This window comes from Zalophus californianus, chromosome 9, assembly GCF_009762305.2.
Source record: "Zalophus californianus isolate mZalCal1 chromosome 9, mZalCal1.pri.v2, whole genome shotgun sequence".
In the NCBI taxonomy this organism is placed as follows: domain Eukaryota; kingdom Metazoa; phylum Chordata; class Mammalia; order Carnivora; family Otariidae; genus Zalophus; species Zalophus californianus.
The window spans coordinates 80,229,865-80,246,775 of NC_045603.1; the positions used below are offsets into that span (position 1 = coordinate 80,229,865).

General features: G+C 38.0%; 1 protein-coding gene across 3 annotated transcripts in view; it reads left to right on the forward strand.

Moving 5' to 3' along the window:
• ITPR2 (inositol 1,4,5-trisphosphate receptor type 2) overlaps positions 1-16,911 on the forward strand; it is a 499,981-nt gene that overhangs the window by 332,844 nt on the left and 150,226 nt on the right. For all 3 annotated transcript variants that reach the window (XR_003519864.2, XM_027593395.2, XM_027593396.2), the window contains 6 exons: positions 2,726-2,834; positions 3,327-3,514; positions 9,844-10,027; positions 10,729-10,985; positions 13,905-14,105; positions 16,580-16,690. Coding sequence is in view for 2 of the 3 variants with exons in the window: in XM_027593395.2 (XP_027449196.2) it covers positions 2,726-2,834; positions 3,327-3,514; positions 9,844-10,027; positions 10,729-10,985; positions 13,905-14,105; positions 16,580-16,690 (1,050 nt within the window). In the remaining variant the exon portion in view is untranslated. The remainder of the gene's footprint in view (positions 1-2,725; positions 2,835-3,326; positions 3,515-9,843; positions 10,028-10,728; positions 10,986-13,904; positions 14,106-16,579; positions 16,691-16,911) is intronic.

Below are 16,911 nucleotides of genomic sequence, written 5' to 3' on the forward strand. Positions count from 1 at the left end.
AAAATAAAAGGAAAATTATCATATGATCCAGTAATTCAACTAGTGGGTATTTACCCAAAGAAAACAAAACCACCAATTCAAAAGATACGTGCACCCCTATGTTTATTGCAGCATTATTTACAACAGCCAAGATATGGAAGCAACCCAAGTGTCCAGTGGATAGATGAATGGATAAAGAAGATGTGGTATATATATATATATATATATATATATATATATATATATATATACAATGAAATATTACTAAGCCATAAAATAGAATGAGATCATGCCATTTGAAAAACATGGGTGGACCTAGAGGGTATAATGCTAAGTGAAAAAGTCAGTCAGAGAAAAGACAAATACCATATGATTTCACTCATATCTGGAATTTAAGAAACAAAACAAATGAACAAACAAAGGATAAAAGAGGCAAACAAAGAAACAGACTCTTAAATACAGAGAACAAACTTGTGGTTGCCAGAGGGAAGGTGGGTGGGGGATGGGTGAAATAGCTGAAGGGGATGAAAAGTACACTTATTCTGATGAGCACTGAGTATGTGTAAAATGTTTCAATCACCTATATTGTACACCTGAAACTAATATAACACTGTCTGTTAATTATACTTGAAGGCAAAGAGAAAAAAATAGAGGAGACCATTCCATTGTGAAAAATCAAGTTTGAGAAGCCAGTAGAACCTCCAGATGAAGATAAGGCAATCTAAGTGGAAACAGGATGAGAAGCTTAGGAGAGCCAGGTCGGGCTGGAGGAAAGACATTTGGCAACCAGACTGCAGAAAGGGTTGTGCAACCAGGGATCAGATAAAATTGCTGATGGGGAGAGGGAAGATGAGGAGAACTGAGGATAAAACCCCGGGGCTCGAGAGGGAAGTATGATCAGAGCGTGAGAGAGAGAAGGAGCAGTGAGGGCCACGTGTCAGAGCGTCACGCTACCAGGAGTTGTGCCTGGGGAGGAGCGTGGAGCACAATGTGGGGCGCAGTCGAGCATTGAGTTAGGATCTTGCTCTACCACCTGCTAGCTCAATGATCCACGTCAAGTTACCTGAGCTCTTGGGCTTCAGTGTCCTTATCCATAAGATGGGACTAACACCTCAGTAATTGCTGTATTAATTTAGTTTAATCATACCTTAAAATCACTTAAAAAATTTTTATTATGTTAATCACCATACATTACATCATTAGTTTTTGATGTAGTGTTCCATGATTCATTGTAAAATCACCCTTGTCTATTAAAACAATAAGAACCAATAAAATGGAAGATTTGGAGTTATCTGTATTTCTTATGTACATCAAGCAACTATATTACAACATACAGTATTTTAAAAATGCCTTGTAACCAGTATAAGATTGAAGACTTAGGATTTTTTTGAATTACATGTTTTATAAAGGAATACACTGTCTTTTACCTATCATCTTCTGAATAAATCCCTTGGAATTTAAATATAATTCACTCTGTCTTATCAAGCATAATTTTTGGAGCACCAGCTGTATACCCACCACTTTCCTAGCTCTTTTTACTAAGCTCCTTCAAATAGGGCTTTGGGTTGCCAATTCTTAGGGTGTTTATTAAGCCGTGTTTCCTTTAGGCATCACTAATATTATTCTTTTTTTAAATTAACATATAGTGTATTATTAGTTTCAGAGGTAGAGTTCAGTGCTTCATCAGTTGCATATAACACCCAGTACTCACTCCATCAGTTGCCCTCCTTAATGCCTATTACCCAGTTACCTCATTCTCCCACGCCCTTCCCCTCCAGCAACCCTGTTTGTTTCCTAGAGTTCAGTGTCTCTTATGGTTTGTCTCCCTCTCTATTTTCATCTTGTTTTACTTTTCCCCCTCTTCCCCTATGATCCTCTGTTTTGTTTCTTAAATTCCACATATGAGTGAAATCATATGGTAATTGTCTTTCTCTGACTGACTTATTTCTCTTAGCATAATACCCTCTAGTTCCACCTATGTTGTTGCAAATGGTAAGATTTCATTTTCCTGATGGCTGGGTAATAGTCCATCATCTACCACATCTTCTTTATCCATTCATCTGTTGATGGACATCTGGGCTCTTTCCGTAGTTTGGCTATTGTGGACATTGCTACTATAAACATTGGGGTGCAGGGCCCCTTTGGATCACTACGTATGTATCTTTTGGGTAAATACCTAGTAGTGCAATTGCTGGGTCATAGGGTAGTTCTATTTTTAACTTCTTGAGGAACCTTCGTACTGTTTTCCAGCATGGCTACACCAGTTTGCATTCCTACCAGCAGTGTAAGAGGGTTTCCCTTTCTCTGCATCCTCGCCGACATCTGTTGTTTCCTGACTTGTTCATTTTAGCCATTCTGACTGGTGTGAGGTGATCTCTCATTGTAGTTTTGATCTTTATTTCCCTGGGCATCACTAATATTCTTAACAACTCTAAGACCCTCAGCTTTTGAGGCAATCTTAAATGTGTAGTACATAAGTGTTCCTGGTACAATCTATTGTAATTTTCCCAGTACATTTTGTTGAAAATACTATATTTTATTTCTGGGAGAAGCAAGATCATTATTTTCTTGGGAAACATTTGCAAATTTCTGCCTCAGAAAATATTATGATGTATAAAATTAATTTTTCTATGTCTCACCATCATTGATAAAATGCATTTTAAGTGACATTTTAATGTACTGATACTTTCCCTTTCCATTAGAAAAAAGAACAATAAGAAACACCTTTTCTTATCCTTTGTATTAGGGTAACACATTAAGAAAAATACTCCTGAATCGCTACTTTAAAGGAGACTATGGAGTCGGTATGAATGGACACCTCTCTGGAACCTACTGCAAATCTGCACAAGGCGGAGGTAAGACTGATCATTTTCTCATCATTGTGGGATTCTTGTCACATGTCTTCATGCTGATGTTATGCTAGCATTTTACTTAAAATAGAACAAATATAAAAATTCCACTCAGAAAGCACTATTAAAAGCCATTGTACAAAATTTTGCATTCATAACACAAGGATCTGAACATCTAATTTTGCTCTTTGATGCTGGAAAATAGTAAACTATGTCATAATTTCTTAATATGTAAATTAAGAACAAAAATAAAGCTAGTTTTCTTTTTCTAAAATATTATTATTAAGAAAAAACAATTACAGGTGTTATACTTTGAATAGAAAGCTATGTTTTTTCAAATTTCTGACATTTTTTTTAAAACCCTAGCTTCTATTATATTTAATGCTGAAGGGAAAAAATTCCAGTGATAAATAATATTCTTAAGATCTAATAATTCAAAAACCTTATGTGCTAATAATGTCTGAAAATTAAGATTTTTTTTCAATTTCCTAATCACAGGGAACTTCTCTGGACAAGATTCAGATAAGATGGGGATATCAATGTCAGATATTCAGTGTCTACTGGATAAAGAAGGTGCATCCGAACTTGTCATTGATGTTATAGTGAACACCAAAAATGACAGAATTTTTTCAGAAGGCATTTTACTTGGCATTGCCTTGCTTGAAGGAGGAAATACACAGACTCAGGTACCTGTTTATCATGATGAGTGTTATGTTGGTTATTTGTATTTCTTATTTACTTGTCATAGAAACCAAGGAAAGTAATGTATTTTTCTTTTTGCTTCTCATGACTATCTAAAAAAAAAAAAAAACCCAACAACCTGGTATCACATTTTCCTTATAAATTTATTTGATTTACTATAGAAACTGCAGACCTTCACAAATTATTCAGTGAAGCAGAACATTCCTTGGAAGCTTCCTTTCTAACATTATACCAGAAATTCTGATTTGTTTAGGGAAATTTGAGACCTACTTTCAGCCGATAAAAACATTTTGACTCATCTAAGAATTAAATGTAAAAATAAATAAATACATAAACTCCTCACACTGTGTTTGGCCTTATAACAGGTCTTAGTACCCCTGATCACCCTTCCCAGCACAGCCCCTCCCATTTACTTTTTTTTAGAGGTTTAGAACAGCCTTTTTATTTGATGCCCCAAATGTCCCAGTTCTTATTACCCCAATACCTCTGAGTAAGTGAATTTTCACTGGTCCGGGGAGAGAAGAACCATTTCCTTTGTTCCTTCAGCTTGGGAGGGGTGAGTTGAAAGCAGCCATTCATGTCTTCTGCATGCAGGCATCATCACACCACCATTTCTAGAAGGCACACGTTTCACTTCGAAACTTCTCCCACGTGCTCCTGGACTCCGCCACTCCCAAAGGCAGAACACACTTGGGGCGGGGGGGCACTGAGAGCAGAGCTGGGGAGTGTTCCCAAAGAACACACATCTTGCTCCTAGTCCTACCGCCCGCTCACTGCTCTTTGTGTGTTTGTCTTGGTTGGAGAAGGAAACTATGCTTACAACTAGTTGGAAATTTCAGAATCCGCTTTTCCTATTCAGGGCAAATGGAAGCCACATCTAATTGAAAACTAGGGTAATTCCTTTATTAATCCAGCAAAGGCAATGTCCATTCCTGTTGTCCAACAGGAATTTCGCTAGATCCAATAGCAGGTGGCTTTAGGAAGAAAGGCCTCATGTACAGCAGATGTTACAGTGACCAGAAAACAAGTCCCAAACACTGATACTGTTGAAAAACATCTTTAAAAACATCTTGAAAATTCTCATGGTATTGAAGCTGCAACACAGATTCCTCTGAGGGGAGTTGGGGAAGTGGGTGGTGGAGGGATCTGTGTGGGTTTTCTTGGAAAGGGTCTTGTCTTCTACAACCAGATATTCAGTTGGGATTTTCTAAAGAAATTGTCTAGGCAAACTACATAATGTGTGAGAGAGATTATCCAGATAGTAGTGAAGGACTTTTTGTTTTTAATCTCTAGATAGAAGCAATCCTTGCAATTAAAGTGCCTTCTGGATTCCTGTTACTGGACCATGCAGGGTCATCGGATGAGATCATCTTGGACCCTACCTACATTTTACGTTTATTTATGTCCTCATATTGCTGCAGAATAAGCCAGCTTCTGCCAGAAACTTCCTGTTCCACTTTCAAAGTCCTGACAAGGTCCCTGCATCCCTTTAGAGCCCAATACCTTTCAGTATTTTTTCACATGATGTTTCTGTGGCAGTTGTCACTGGTGACTTTTTCTTTGTTTTTGAAAACTTTTCTTTCTTTTCTTCCCCCATTTTTTTATTATGTTCAGTTAGCCAAAATATAGTACATCATTAACTTTTGATGTAGTGTTCAACACCCAGTGCTCATCATAACACGTGCTCTCAATACCCATCACCCAGTTACCCCATCCCCCCACCCCCCTCCCCTCTGAAACCCTCAGTTTGTTTCCCAGAGTCCAGAGTCTCTCTTGGTATGTCTCCCTCTCTGATTTTCAACTTAGGTCTTGGGACACCATTCTCTTCTCATTTTACCTCCTGCCATTTCTTCTTAGCCTTCTGTGAAAGCTCCTCTTGATCTACTTCACTCTTTTTTTTTTTTTTATTTGAGAGAGAGAGAGAGAGTACATGAGAGGGGGAAGGTCAGAGGGAGAAGCAGACTCCGTGCCAAGCAGGGAGCCCGATGCGGGACTCGATCCTGGGACTCCAGGATCATGACCTGAGCCGAAGGCAGTCGCTTAACCAACTGAGCCACCCAGGCGCCCCGATCTACTTAACTCTTGAATCCTGACATCTCTCACGTTTCTTTGGGCTCTCCTCTGTTTATTTTGCTTGTTCCTTTAGCCTGACCTTGTTCATTTCTGCATCTTTAACTTCCATTCAATGCTGATGATTTTCCACTCACTCGATGCACTTCTAGACTCTATATCCCGCTATCTTCCAGAATGTTTCGTGGGATGTCCCATTAGTACCTTAAACTCAACATGTCCCAGACTGAATATACTGTTACTCTCCATCCACCCAACTCCTCCTTTTACTTTGCCTCCCTCAGTAATTGCCGGTCCATCCACCCAGATGTCTGGCCAGAAGCTGAAAGCCCACTTTGACCTCAGCTAACTCACTCTCACTCCCTTCCTGAGTATCTCACTGAAGGCCAACCTCTGGTGATTCTGCCCTGCTAACATCTCTCATATCCACACTCTGCTTCCAGTCTCTGTATAGCCAGCCCTCATTACCCAGCCTTCTTATCTTTTCTGGGCCACCAGGTCTTCTGGGAGGTATCCCTGATCCCAGTTTTGTACTTCTCCAAATCATTCTCCACTTTGCCTCCAAAGGTATCTTTCCAAAAAACATGTTATTCTCCTGCTTAAAGTCAGTCGCTTGCCCTACAAAGGCAGAAACTCCCTAACACAGTCCATAAGATCCTTCATGATTTCATCTCTTCACTTTTTACTTTCTGATTCCACCTTCTCCCTCCTCTGTCCTCTCTTCTGTGCACCAGGTATACTGAGCTCTTCCTAGTTCCTCATATGTCTCATGCTATTTCTCACGTTCCTTTCCCCTCTAGGTGGACCCAACTCATGAACTTCTCTTGGAAGCCTCTTCCGATCCCATGTGCCACTAGGCAGAATGGTCCACTAGTTACTGAATGCCCCTGCTGTATCCTGCTGATGTCTTCAGTGGCATTTCTGCCACTTGATTGTGCCTTTTCATGTATGTGGTGGGCTTGGTCTAGCAAATTATGGATCCTTAACAATTGAGACCACATGCAGCTCATCTTTGTGTCCCATGTGTCTGACACCATGTTTGGCCCAATAAATGTTCAGGAATGATGGCCGTATGAATGAATGGTTTGAATCAGATACTACCCCCTTCACAAAGTCTTCCCCATCTGGCTCGGGCCTTGACAACCACTCCTTTATCTGAGCTCCCACAACATTTGTTTCCTTAATATCCATTTGGCACTCTGCCTATGCTACTTTGTTTTGTTGTTATTTGAACGACATTTTGCCTCTCTAATTAAATTTCATCCTTCTCAGAGTAGATCCTGCCCCATTTCTTCTACCCACAGTGCTTTATCACCATTCAACAAATATTTGTTGATGAAATAGCATTAAATTATTTTTGTATATGAAAGCCTTTTTTGAAGATGGGTTATGACAATGTCATTTACTAGCCACCCCTTATTTAGGTTTGTCACTTTTCTACATCACTGCGTATAACCCAAATAGCAGCTATGTTCTCCATCTCTAAAAGGTCTCACTGAGGTCAGCTTGAATCCTATTCCTTGCCCTTGAGCAGTCTAAAACCCACTCCTCCCCAAGACTCCTGCCGGTCCCCAGGGAGGGTGGTTACATTCTTACAGTGCCCTTAGGCACTAATGCTTGACAGCCCTACTTTTATAGAAATCTGATTCCCTTCCTTAATTTATACCCTCCTAGCTACATCAGCCGTGTTTATGTATGTATATGTTTAATATACATTATTAAAGATTGGTTGAAGGGGAGCAGAGGGGGGAGGCACTTCTGTTATAATTTCAAACTGAACACTAATAATAACACTTATCAAAGTAATGCCTGCTAAATACCAGGCACTGTTCTTCATGCTTTCCATGTACTGACTTGGTTAATTCTCACGACAACTGATGAGGGTAAAACATATGTTATCTTCATCTTACCAAAGAAGAATCTGAGATAGATGGTTTGAGCTCCTTCACTGAGCTCACATGGCTAGTTACAGATAGAGTCAGGACTCAAACCCATGCAGTCTGGCTCCAGGGTCTGTGCTCTTAACCACTCTAGACATCTCCTTTCTGAAATAACCTTCTACTTCCTGACCCCTGGGAAATTTCGCTGGCTGATCCACCCTGCATCGCTGCCTTAGGCTTACACCACCTCTCCAGTTCCTCCCTTCATTTTCCTTCTCTGCCTTCCCTCTTCTGGGCTCCCCCATCCTTCTTGGGGGAAAGTCCTTCCTCTGTCACACAGATCTGTTGACCCATCACCCTTGGTTCCTGAAAAAACCTCAGAGTTTCCCCTTATACTCTGAAGCTTATGGAAGCGTTTCCTAATCAAAAGCCATGTCTTTCACAATAGAAATCCTTATGCTATCTGTTGAGATTATATACACATTTACATAAAACATGCTTTTTATCTTTATTAAAGTCATACTGTTCAGCTTTATAGTGCCCTGGTTTTCAAAAGGTGGAGCCTATGTAAGTTACTTTAATAAATTTAATGACTTAGAGTCAGAGAATCCAGATTTAAATCCTAGCTTTACCACTTACTAGTTATATAATATTGGGCAAGTCATTTACCTTTACTAAACGTTATCTTACTGATCTGTAAAGTGGAAATAAGAATACTTATTATTTATCACACCGTTGTACTGAAAGTATCAATGAGATAATGTATTTCAAGGAACTAAATAAATTATAAAACTTTGTTTTAATATAGTCACAAAGTTCCTGTAACTTCCTCATGAATATTTTGGAACCTCTTTTCACCTTCTAACCCAATTATATTGGATATATTAGGGTCTAAGCATCAGCTTAATTTGTGGGACTGGAGAGGTCTGTAAATGCTGCATTTATCCTTTGAATTAACAGAACCAGCTTCACTGTTTCACTGTAGTTGCTATGGTAACTGTGGCTTTTTGCCCTGCTTTCTTGAGGAGTTGCTAGCCTTCTGTTTAGAGCTTCCCCTTGTAGGTATGAAGCCAAGTCCTAAGGCTTCATAAATTGCTCTGTACTCATACATTGCCCATATTGAAAATTGCAGGACAGGCGTCCATTTCAAGACCTGATGTCATTAGAGTTTTACCTGCAAGTCCCAGGACCTATAGGTCATGGTTCCTGGCATTCTTTTAGGAAAGCCTATGTACAGGAGCCAAACTCATCAAAATTGTCTGTTTACATTTTTGGATTATGGTTCATTGTATTTCATTTGGGAGTCATTGTTTTTCATATGTTTTCTTCACACTGTCTCTCATCAAGATTATATAACTGTCTTTTAATCAGTACAGTTACTAGAATTATTATCTTTATTAATTTTTTTTTACTTTATTTCTATTGTATTTATTGTGCCTATCCCATGATTTTCATATTAGTAACATACAGTTTCCCCACCCAGTACAAATTCTGTCTTCTCTGGAGTGTATCACCTTTCTCACCTCCTACCTCTTCTGGATACTTCCATAAGTCACTAAGCAAATAGTGATTATGCAGATATTTTCAAGGTTCAGTATTTCTACCTCTCACTATGATATTTTTTATCATCATTGTGGTGTTGAATCCTTTCTACATCATTATTCACTCTTAAAGCAGAATCCATTTTATACATTTAATGGCAGGCTTGTCCTAGACCCCATGCAAAGCAATGCAGCTAATGAAGTACCAAAAAAACTTAGTGCCTATCTATCAGTGGGTTCCTGTGAGTGAGGCTGCCATGGTAACACATTCTAAATTAAATGTACTGTAATTTAGATAAAGAGAAAAATAACTCTTTGTAACTCTGCGTAATACACAGGATGATCATTGGATTAGTGGCTGTTTTCCCCTCTAGGTGACAAACTCAGGAGGGCTGGGATTGTGGTGGCTTTTCCTTTTTGTTCTGTCCCTAGTAGTAGCCGGGGCCTGGCATATAGTAGGCACTCAATAAATATGTGTTGAACCAAGACATGAGTTTATACTAATATAAAAAATCAAGGAACTCTTTGCATACAACTTCTTATAGTGCCCTTGTAAATTTTTAAAATAAAATAATCAGTAAGGATGAATGAAATAACAGGAAAATATATTGAATTTTAGTCGAAAGTGCCAAGCAAATACAAGCTATTATTAGTATATACTAAAGAGTACAGGAGACTGGTAAAAGCTGCTAATTTATGAAATAATAAGGGGCAGCACATTAAATGTGTGCTTTTATCCATGATGTTTATGTTTATTTCAAGCATGCAAGCACTATTTTTCTCCACTTGGGTATTCATATCTTAAAATATGTTTTCTTGCAGTATTCCTTCTACCAGCAGTTGCACGAACAAAAAAAGTCAGAAAAATTCTTCAAAGTTCTGTATGACCGAATGAAGGCTGCTCAGAAAGAGATAAGATCAACAGTGACAGTTAATACCATAGACTTAGGTAACAAAAAAAGGGATGATGACAATGAATTGATGACATCTGGTCCACGGATGAGAGGTAAAGAAATATCTGAGTACTTGGGGGAATAGAACAGAAGGTCACATAACTTTTAAGTCTCACTGATCTTTGTCATCTCACCTACTTTAGTCTCATTGTCCCAACTGTGGTTCTGTGTATGGAGTTCTGTTCTTAAATTATTATGGCCATAGGGCTGACCTTGAAACAGCTGTGCGGGACCAAACTCAAACAAGGCATTATCAGCACAAAGCAACTAGTGACATGAAAATGTTTGGCTTCCTTGTGGAGTGCACGGTAAAGAGCCAGCTGCCCAAACCTTTGGAATGTTCGTGAAGTCCAGACTTTAAGAATAGAAATTATATCACCATACTCTAATGAAAGATTCTTGGTATTTGGAATAACGAAGTCATTGGCAAAGTAAATATAAATCATATAAACCTTAAGGTTTTGAAGTTTGCCATATTTTTCCCACCTTCTTGTATTCAAGAATTCTCATATTTTATATTTATCAGAAAGACATGAGCCCTTCTAAAATTGGTGAAACATTAAGATCTTTTTTTTAATGTCCTGTGCAAATTTAATGTTTTAGTTGCTACCTCAGATTGTTTTGGGGAAATTCTTGTACCTCATGTCAGATGATTTTTAATTCAGTTTTAGAGAATTTGGGTAACTGGTTGTCTTGCTTTATAATTAGCAAAAGGAAGTTAATTCAGAAATATAAGAGTACTGTTTTATTTCAGTAAGGGATTCATCATTACTTTTGAAAGAGGGAATGAAAGGGCAATTAACAGAAGCTTCTTCGGCAACGTCCAAAGCATACTGTGCGTACCGAAGGGAAATGGATCCGGAAATAGACATTATGTGTGCAGGATCAGAAGCAGGAAATGCTGAGGAAAAGTCTGCAGAGGAAGTAACGATGAGTCCTGCAATTGCCATCATGCAGCCCATACTGAGGTTTCTTCAGTTGCTATGTGAGAATCACAACCGGGAACTGCAGGTATTCGTTCTATTTTGTGTAAAAGCTGAGAAGACAGCCTATGATTGTAGGTAACTAAATTCAAATACTAACCTGTAGTTCTGGAGAGAGTTTTGGAAAGATAATCAATAAAACCGATAGGGCTCTTCTGAGTTGGGAAGAAACATTTGCATCTAAGTGATGAAAAGTGAGGGGAAATTCCTTTATGCGTGAAAAAAATCAGGCTTGTATATTATCGTCCAAGGCATCCTCAGCTCACATCTTTTTAGCCTTAGTTAGCATCATCTAATCCTAGTAGTCTGGTATTTGTTGAGTAAGGTCGCATTTGCCTCATCTATACCTTTCATAGTTTTTTTTTTAAGATTTATTTATTTATTTTTTTTTTAGAGAGGAGGGGGAGGGGCAGAGGGAGAGAGAGAGAGAGAGAGAATCTCAAGCAGGCTCTCTGCTAAGCACAGAACCCCATGCAGGGCTCAATCCCAAGACCCTGAGATCATGACCTGAGCCGAAACCAAGAGTCAGATGCTTAATCAACTGAGCCACCCAGGTGCCCCTACCTTTCATGGTTTTATAGATATAGGGGCTTTCATCATTTCCAACTCAATTCATATATCTTGAGTGAGGATACAGACTATATTTATACATCTTCATTAGAAACAGTTAATATAGGAGGATTTTTTAGGACAGTAAATGTTGATACCTTTGTAGATGAATATGGTCCTGGTCTTACATCTTCTTTGGTACATTTTTCTTTTTCAAATAGTTGGACTGAGGGGCACCTAGGAGTTTTGGCCTTTTGTTTTTTGCATTATTTGTGCACTGCTTATGTCACCATGGCGTAACTACATGAAAGGTAAAATCATCTCTAAGAGCACATATCCAGGATTAGGGAGAGCAGGGCTTGAAGCTGTGTTCTCTAGTGAGAGCCTAGAGTGGAGGTGTTCTGAGTTGGTAAGAGACGGTCGATTCATATGAATTGAATTAAATATCCTCTAAGGAGATGAGAAGCTCAGGACTTCGTGAATGGTAGAAACTGTGAGTCTTGTGGCCCACCCCACCACAATGTGGATAGGGCTGCTGCAGAGCTGTGGCAGGCAAAGGCCAGAAGTATTACTTCCAGAGGGAGGATACTGGTGCCTACATGCTTATCCTGATCCATTTGGTCTGTCCATGTAGGAGATAGATAGATAGTATCTGATCAAATATTTTTCTAATAGGAGTGTGAGATCAAACAATTTGGAAAATGTTCTTATAAAATAGTTTTGGGTGTAATGTATGATTACATTACATTCTTATAAAATAGCTGGGGTGGTGATCTCAGGGTCATGAGATCGAGCCCCACATCGGGCTCTACACTCAGCAGGGAGTCTGCTTGAGATTCTTTCCCCCTCCCTCTCTTTCCTCCTCTGCTCCTCCCCTCCACTCGAATGCTCTCCCTCTCTCTCTCTCAAATAAATAAACAAAATCTTTAAAATAGTTTTGTTTTAATAGAATAGATGGTGAAATTATTCACAATAGCTAATATGTAGAAGCAACCCAGTGTCCATTGACAGATGGATATACAAAATGTGGTATATGCGTGCAATGGAATATTAGTCAACCTCACAAAGGGAGGAAATTATGACATGTGCTACAACATGTATGACCCTTGAGATATTATGCCTTAAGTGAAATGAGTTAGTCACAAAAAGACAAATACTGTGTGATTCTATTTATATGACCTACTTAGAGTAGTCAAAATGAGAGAGACAGAAAGTAGAGTAGTGGTTGCCAGGGGGAGAGGGGAGGGGAGAATAAGGAGCTGTTAATAGGTATAGAGTTTCAGTTTTACAAGATGAAAAGAGTTCTAGAATTGGATGATGGTGATGGTAGCTCAACATTCTGAATATATTTAATACCACTGAACTGTACACTTAAAGATGTTTATGGTAGATGGTAAGATGGTAAATTTTATGCCATCATAAAAAATTGGAAAAAAATCACACAAAAAAACTAAAGAAAAAAAAGAAAGTGGTGGAAATAAATTCAATAAGTAAATTCAATAATAAATTAAATTAATAAAAATAAGTAATAAATAAAAATAAAAGTTTCCCTCTCTGTTTACCTTTCACTAGGTTTACTCCTCCAAAGAAAGTACTGTTAACAGGTTGTACTTCCTTCCAGGGATTTTTATGCACATAAAGGCATATTGATCTGTATGCATAAACTCTTTTTAAAAAACCCAGATTATGTAATGTTCCTCAAGTTACTTTTCATTTAGTAATACACCTTATTACTAGATTTTGTTTATATCAGTATGCATTGAAGTACCGCATTTTTATAGCTTTGCAATATTCCAATGTTTGGATGTACTGTTATTTGTTAAATCAGTCACATTATGATAGGTATGGTATGGTTTCCAGTTTTTGCTATTATAAGCGGTGTGTGTGTGTGTGTGTGTGTGTGTGCACATCATATACATATGATGATTTTATATACATATATATATATATATATGAGGTGGAACTGTATGTTAACTGAATATTTTAATAGGTGCTTCTAAGTTGCCCTCCATAGTGGTTGTATGATTTACTGTTTGAAGATGCACTGTTTATAAAGGATCATTTACTTGAAAATTGCTTCTTTCCCTGATCAACTGCTTTCTAGCTTCTTGTGTCCTTCTTATTTTTTTTTTTTTTTGCCTTCTCCATATAGTTTTAAGGTAATGACATTGTTATGAACTATACAGATAAATTTAGATTCTTGAGGAAAAAACTTAAGACTTTTTTCTTAAACCTAGGGGAAATTTAATAAATGTGAATACTTTCTTATAAAGAGCAATTCCATGCCACATTGCCAAGGGGATATTTTTGAGTCAGGAAAACACATAGTGAGAGAGCTGAAAGCAATTAGCATAGTGATTTCTTTTAACTCCTCAGGTATATTTTCTTTTGCCTTCAGAACTTCTTGAGGAATCAAAACAACAAAACAAATTATAACCTCGTCTGTGAGACCCTTCAGTTTTTGGACTGCATTTGTGGAAGTACCACGGGTGGCCTGGGCCTGTTGGGTCTCTACATCAATGAGAAGAATGTAGTGCTGGTCAACCAGACTCTGGAGAGCTTGACGGAGTATTGCCAGGGCCCATGCCATGAAAATCAGGTAACCGTGAAAGCAGTTCTTCACGCAGAAGGATTCATGACTAATTAGCAAAAGGATCAAACTGGTGAAGGAGCCAAGCTTTGTCTACATGTAAAAGATCTTTCTTTTTGCTTTGCCAGATATTTTTACTTTTCTCACAAAACATACAAAGACTGAATTCTAGACTAGCAAACACTATGCCCTATTTTTATTTAATTTCATCATAAAATAAAATTTCCATGAAAATGTTCCAGATAAAAATCAGACCTCCTGAAAAGAGTGAAATGTGTTTCTTCACCGTTGCTCAGTTTTCATCTTTAGTGACTCTTTCCCAGGATTTGTGGAATACACTCCCTTTGGCTCCTACCACTCCGCTATAATGTGTAGTATATATTATGTCCTGTATACTCACAGTAAACTTATGAAAATTATGAAATAGCTCTTACTGCTCCCATTGCATGGATGAATAGGTTTTTCTGACTCAGAGATCAAGTGATGTTCCACGGTCTCGGAGTGACAGAATCAGTATATTGTAGAGCCATTCTTAAAACTCAGGACTTTTGATTGGGTCTAAATAGAGTGCTCTTTTGACTGCATTACATTTTCAAGGGTAAAATTTCACCTCTCTCTTCCAGAAGGTTTGCCTGATGCCATTTTCTTGGACATCAAGGACATATTGTGAGCCTAGAAGACAGGACACTTGAGCTAGTACAGAGAGGAGAGTCACCCTAGAATTTATTAATTAACTGTTCACATCTGCTTAAGTGTTATGGAGCTATCATTGCAAGCATGGATTCAGCCTGGAAGAAAGAGTTGTCAAGTGCTAAACATTTCTGGATATAAATCTTAAAGAAGCCATTGAGATCAAACATCAGTGCATAACAGAAAAGAAGTGTGAAAAAACCCAGGCTGCAAAGTATGACATATGCACACACATATGTATAAACATGTACATACATATGCATACATAGGTATGTAGAATAAAAACCAACAATTACTGACATAAAGAATTTGTTGTGAGGATACTCTCCTCCCTCTGTAATGTGCGTGTTACCTGGTAAAGGAGTCTGCAGATTTTGCGTGGATTTTCCTGGATTATATTTCAGTCTCCTAGGGTAATGGTACAAGAAAACTTAACTATTGATTTAAAAGTTGAGGAAAAATATACAAATTTGGAGACTTGGTTTTGTTGTTGGTAAAAAACATGCATATCGATAATATCAAACACATATTCCCCACTTTTGGTCTTATAAAAGGATGAAATTAGTTTTGAAATTAATTTACTAAGTCAGGTAGGCTCTGAAAGTAAAAACTAATGATAAAATAACATAATAAGACAGTAATAAATAGTGATAATAAACATGAATCCCACATTACTCTAAAAATATCCTTACTTTGAACCCCAACCTCTGAAAATGTGTGGGAGAAAAGAAGGTTGCCAGAACATTTCAGAAATGATCTGCAAATCGATTCCAAGTCTAGCAAGTGTCTTAATAATCAGAAGAACCTCAGGAAATGTGGGAGATGGATGGAAGACACCTTTCCCTTGTGTTGGGAGAGTAAAAAGTTTTTTGTGCAAAGGGAGAAATGAAGCCCATTCTGAAAGATAACCGTTATTTCAGAGTTACCTTGAGTTTACTCTTTCTCATTTAATTCACCTGTGTTTCCATTTTTCAAACCCCCTTGACACTGGATGCTGCATTGTAACATGTAGTTCCACGAAATCTAACCCACAAGTTTCTGATGTTCAAGTTCTACCCATTGAGTTAAGATCAGGATCCTGGCACAGTAGACCCTAACCTTCAAAATACTGATTACCTCTCAGGATGTTTTATAAACTTCCCCCAAGTCAGGTCCCTCTATAAATCACTCAGGTTCAAGGACTCTGCAGAACTTGTCCTCAACCACCATACTTGACAGATGTCCCCAGAACATTAGAAGGTGCCTGTCTTCCTTGTCTGCTGCTCCCTCGCAGGTGCAGCAGCATCACGTGTGACTCATTCAGCATTCAGTAGCAGTTAAACTGATAAGCTACATCAGTGCCAATGACACTGACTTACAAACAGACGTACTGTGGACACTCCTTTCATAAATGGGAATATTCTCTTAGCCAGGAGAAATCAGATCTTAAAATTCTGAATTTAAGGCGCTCCTCTAGTGGGGGGCATATTAGAATTTGTTGTCTGAAAAGGGTATTTAACTCAATTTTTGAAGTTCTTTGAAATTCTATAAAAATGGTTCATTTTAAAAGATACCTATTTACACACACTGTCTCTTTCAGTGTTCTGCATTCAAAGCCATTTAATCAATCCTAATCAATTAAAAGATTCGATATGAAAGGATAAGTCAAATTTAAAGCCTTGACTTAATCTCAAAGTTAAATCTTAATTCTGTTTTAAAGGTCAAAAATACTAAGGTGACTGTTCTTTTACGTCAGATGATTTCTAGGGCTTTTATGCTGTAAATAAAACATTGGTAAACATTTTGTTTTCTAGACGTGTATTGCTACTCATGAATCCAATGGGATTGATATCATCATTGCTTTGATTCTAAATGACATAAACCCTCTTGGTAAATATCGAATGGATCTGGTGCTCCAACTAAAGGTAGAGTAAATCCACTGTTCAGGGGTGAAAGTGACATTTTCTATATAAAACTTCCTTTCAGAATTGACTCTGAATCTTCAAGTAGCTCTTGTAAAAAACCCAGGTATTATCATCTATTCAGCTAATGAATTGACAGAAAGGAATAGTGAAAGTATAATGTGCTCTAAACCCCAATAAACGTCCAGTAAGCTTTGAGGTAATGTTCAGTTGGAGGGTACTTT